General features: G+C 55.9%; 1 protein-coding gene across 1 annotated transcript; it reads right to left on the bottom strand.

Moving 5' to 3' along the window:
* Positions 1 to 341: 341 nt before the first annotated feature.
* Positions 342 to 4,476, bottom strand: LOC6591600 (putative elongator complex protein 1). Its single transcript, XM_026991515.1, has 5 exons — positions 2,811 to 4,476; positions 1,341 to 2,744; positions 1,040 to 1,274; positions 564 to 937; positions 342 to 508 (listed from the first exon to the last, which is right to left on the bottom strand). The coding sequence occupies exons 1-5, from the start codon at positions 4,474 to 4,476 to the stop codon at positions 444 to 446; spliced, it is 3,744 nt and encodes a 1,247-aa protein (XP_026847316.1). The 3' UTR covers positions 342 to 443.
* Between the last annotated feature and the right edge of the window lie 305 nt (positions 4,477 to 4,781).

The raw sequence follows: 4,781 nt of genomic DNA, 5'->3' as shown, positions 1-4,781 counted from the left end.
ATCTCAGGCCTGTGGCAGGGGCAGAACAGGTTCCACACATCTCCAGTTTCCTTCTCCGCCCCCTACTCTGAGGTTTGTGTTTGCCAAACAAAACGCATGGCTGCCTGCAGCTGAGACAGACGCCTCCTCGGACACACCGGAAATCGCTGGACAGACATAAACATGGAATGTTTACTTTACGGAAACATTTTAAGGGCGTTCCTCGCCTGATAAGTATGGCTGGGGGGGATGGGGATGGGGTACAAACGCCCCTCGAATTACAAACTAAATGATATCCCGCCCATTTTTGCCAGCTGCCGGCGACTGGCACCCAACACTCGAATGGGAACTCCTTTGTTTCGTTTCGTTTCAATTAGCAATGCGAAATGTAATGCAACATTTAATTCCAGCACAGAGTGAAAGTAAATGGAAAAGCGGCCATCCTCCTGCACGCAAATCGAGAATCATTGGAGAATCTCGTGCTGCCAGTCGACGGCATTTAGCTGTGGCTTGAAGCGCTTCAGGGGACCTGCAAAGAGAGGAGAGGTCGTAGAGCCGGCGCAAATCATCCTTCATCAACCCACTTATCAAAGCGTAGCGCTGCTCCTTCTGCAGGGCCATGTAGTCCACATTCGGGCCCGTCAGATGCTGCGCCAGTGATCCGCTGGCCCCGCCGCCCACCAGTTCGGGTATCCAAATCTCGTCCAGGGCCGACTCCACTGTCTGCAGCAGCGTCTTGAATTCACGCTGCAGTGCATTCGCCAGTGTGTCCTCGCCCCCGCCCAGCTGCAGCAGTGCTTTGCATGTGTCACGCACAACCTGCTGCTGCTGGCCGATCTTCGTGACGTGCTGGTGCAGCGCATCGATGAGCGCAATGTCTTCGAAGGGGTTGCCCGGCTTTAGGCTGAGCAACTTGCGTTCGTGCTTGCGTCGATTTTTGCTCGAGCGGAATGTCTTGCTACAGAAAGAAGGAGGAGGAGGAGGCGGAGGCGGAGGAGAAGGAAGAGGAAGAAAAGTGAAACTCTCTAAAGCCTTGGCTGTGCTGACTCTGTGCTCTTACCCTGTGCCGCGGGATGTGCCGCTGTAGCGGGAGGAGTGCATACTCGTCGTATCGGAGAGCAGATCCACCTCGTCAATGTCCACGTCGCCATCACCTTCCATCTCCGCACCACTCGCCCGGCGCTGTCGTATGTCCAGGAGCCGTTGCTTGTATTCCAGAAAGAGCTGCAGATCCGACTTCAGGGAGCCATGCATCTGTCCCGCATGGGCCACCAAAGCGGGGGCTACCTTCTCATCTGCAGGAACACAGGGGTAGGGTTCAGGGCATACAATTAGAGAAGAAAAAGAGTCCCCACGCTTACCCAAAACGTTTCCCCCCTGGAGACCCGCCTCGTAGATGGCCTTTCCATAGAGATGTCCTTCTAGCAGCACCTCCAAGTGCTTCTCCTTATCCTGGACATGCTCCTTGACCAACTCGGCCGCCTCCAGGTGCCTGCCCTGCTGCTGCAGCGGCCCCACCAGCGACAGAGCCACCTGATCGAGAGACTGATCCCCCAGCGCCTTGGCCAGCACCATAACCCTTTGCCAGTCGAGGGTATGTCGGGCGCTGAGCAGCGCCTGCTGCAGCTCCCCTCCACGCTCGTACATGAGGCTGGCATTCTCCAGCTTTGCACTGGCCCTCAGATGATCCGCATAGGCCACGCACAACCGACGGTGGAACTCCGGATGAGCCTTGTACGAGGACAATGCGACGGTGTAGAGGCTATGCTTCCGTATAAACTCCATAGCCTCGTCGTGGTGCTCCTCCCCGCAGCGAGCGAGATGCTGCACCGCTGACGAGTAGCGCTTGAGATTATCGTCGATCCGAAACTTTCGGTAGTCCTCGGGCAGGGCCTTCAGTTCGTTCAGATACTGCAGGAACTCCTTGGGATCCTTTTGCGATTTCTGGGCCACAAACAGGGCCGTTTCGAGGTTATAGCTTCCGAGAGCGACGTTGTACAGCTCGTTGATGTCCACGAGATACATCAGGTACTTCAACAACTGATCCTCCTGCGCCGGATTCCCCAAATCTCGAATGAGCTTCAGGGCCGAGTTCACATCTCCGAGTCGCACAAACACCGTGATCAGGGGCAAGCGGAAGCGAGTGCGGTCCTCGGCGGTCTCCGTCATGCGACTGAGGAACAGGGCACAGATGTACGACACCTTCTCCTCAAACTTGAAGCCACGCGGCAGGCGCTGTGGGCTCTCATTGGCCCTCCTCGGGTACATGGCGGTGGTGTCCTCGTTCTGCAGTTCACTGATGAAAAGACATAGCCACTGGGTCTCCTGGATCTCGCGCAGAAAGTCATCCACGTGATCCACAAACATCGCCACATTCGTGTCGCAGATAATGTTCAGATTGATACGATTCTTCCGCAGCAGCTTCATGGCCTCCAAATACCTGTCCCGCCGCGTTAGCGCGTTCAGCAGGACTCTCACGTGATCCAGGACCAGTAGTCGCGGATAAATGGCCTCCAGGTTGCCACGCGGCAGCTGGAGCACCACTCGCGCCTCCTCGTCAATGACTGTGACCAGTTTGGCGCCCCTTTCGATATTCCGCGAGGCCAAATGCTGACGATTGTCGGCGTCCACAAAGTGGAGAGTGTTCATTTGGGTGTAGGCCAGATAGGTGCCAATAAAGAGAAACGAAGTGACATCCTCGGCAATGGGCTCGCCACTCCGCCCCAGTTGCAGCAGATTCTGACGACGCAGGGTCACGAGTCCCCCTAAAGAGGAAAAGGTTCATTCATTCAAGAACATTCAAGGGAATAAACGAATCATTTGATACGTACTTTCGAGGGACGGCTCAAACTGTTTGGCCGAAACCTGTTCCATAGCTAAAGCGTTGTCCGATGCGAGACTGACATCGTAGGTCTTTCCGCTGTCCAGAGTGTGGGCATAGATATGCCTGCAGTTGTGGGTGGCCCTTGAAAGGGCATTCACCAGACCATCGATCGTCAATGCATCGATCCAGTGGCAGACCTCGTTCTCGCTCTTCTGGAGCCACAGAAGGCGGGTGATTCCCAGAGCGCTTGTTGTGGCCAGCAGTTGGCCATCTCTGGAGAAGTACGTAAAGTTTGCCAGCTCCAGTAGCTGCTCCCCGTGGAGTGGCGGAAGTTTGATGGAACCGCTGGTGGGTTCTGGCTGTTGCTGCAGGCGATCCTTGAGCTCGTAGAAGTGGATCCTCCGGTCGCAGGTGTACACACACAGCTGCTGATCGTCCCAGGCAATGGCATTGATGTATTCGTCCAGCTGGAGCACCCGCTGGGACATGGGCGGAGGCACCACGGCCCGTGCAAAGTCTGTGAGGAGCAGCCGCTTCCCATCGATCACACCGACAATGCCGTGCCGGGCATAGGGCTCCACCTCGAAGGCCCAGCAGTAGGCGAGCTGTTTGCCGCTCTCCAGGAGGACATGGAGCGTCTGTTCCGCACCCATGCGAGTGTCCCAGTGGACGACGGCCACTGGATCGGTGTCTGCATAGACAAGGACCTGCTTGAGGTACCAATGATAGTTTCCTATCGTGTACAGATACACCCTCTGCTGCTGCTCCTTCTCCTTCGCCGTGCGGATGGCCAGTATGTCAGAGTCCTCGCTCCACTTGAGCTGCAGTATGGGCTCCTCCTGCAGGTCGAAGGGCAGGACGAGCTCCCGATGCCGCAGGCCGTTCTTCTCGAACAGGGAGATCGTCGACTTGTTGGGGAACCACTGGGGCAGAGCAATCCAGTTGCCCGATGGACGCCACGCGATTATCTCCCTCAGATTGCTGCTCTTTTCGGCCGTGTGCTGGAGCTTACCCTCACTGTCGTACACCTTGAAGGTGCGTCCGCCTCCAGACTCATAGGAAACCACAAAGTAGGCGCCATCCCCGCGCCAGGCAATGTTCACATCCTGACTGAGCAGCTCCTGCGTCATCTGAGCTGGCTGATCCGTCGACTGCTTGGCAGCCTGCTTCCCAGCGGAGCCATGGAACTGTGTCTCCTTCTTGCCCCATCCCACGTTGATGAACTGCTGGTCGGCGGGCAGTTCCGCCTCCAGCGGCTGTTCGGCGATCACATCGAAGGTGGAGTTCATGACCACCACATTGTGGGAGGTGGTTATAAAGGCCACCACCTCCTGGCTGGGCGACCATGCCATTCGCTCGATCCCCACATCGCAGTAGGTGCCTTCGCTGGTGGCCAGTGTATCCGGATCGATGAGTAGCACCTCGCCTGCTCGCGTGGCCACACAGATTACATTGGTGAGCTGCAGGAACTCGGCTGCCACGATGTCGGGCAGATCTGCGATAACCTTCGCTGGGGGACTGCCGGTCCCCTCCACGGCGTACACATTGCTGTCGGTGACGATGTACGTGGTTTCCGTACCCTCCAGCCTGACTTCCGGCCCCTGTAGCATCTGCCTGGCCTGGGGCACCTTCGTCTGCAGCTCATTGCAGAATTGCAGCTTCAAATTGCGCATATTTTCAAAATATTGCACGTGTGGAAACGGCGCAACAATTGCTGCAGGTCTGTTTGGATTAATACGGTCACACTGGCGTGCCAATTAGAGCTGGCGAAGAAACGATAGGCAAAACGTGACTTAAAAGTACTCGTGACAGGTAGCATCTATCGAGCCACATTGTCCCGCAACATTCTGATACCCTTGGAAAAATAATAGTATAGATTTGAGGAAATGTTTGCCATCCCAGGGTACAATTAAGTCGTCCCTGTTTCAAAGCTATCTCCATGATATTTCGCAGTTTATGGTTTTCAAAGAATATTTGT

This window comes from Drosophila persimilis, unplaced genomic scaffold, assembly GCF_003286085.1.
Source record: "Drosophila persimilis strain 14011-0111.01,24,50 unplaced genomic scaffold, DperRS2 tig00000000-arrow-pilon, whole genome shotgun sequence".
Classification (NCBI taxonomy): domain Eukaryota; kingdom Metazoa; phylum Arthropoda; class Insecta; order Diptera; family Drosophilidae; genus Drosophila; species Drosophila persimilis.
Note: the sequence above shows the minus strand (reverse complement) of the source record. Positions and strands in the feature narration are given on the sequence as shown.

Excerpts from the sequence above, each read along its gene's own strand:
- LOC6591600 (XM_026991515.1), bottom strand. The coding sequence starts at position 4,476 with ATGCGCAATTTGAAGCTGCAATTCTGCAATGAGCTGCAGACGAAGGTG. Across the intron at positions 2,745-2,810 it reads GTTTGAGCCGTCCCTCGAAA|GGGGACTCGTGACCCTGCGT; the intron begins GTACGTATCAAA and ends TTTCCTCTTTAG. Across the intron at positions 938-1,039 it reads GGCACATCCCGCGGCACAGG|CAAGACATTCCGCTCGAGCA; the intron begins GTAAGAGCACAG and ends TTCTTTCTGTAG.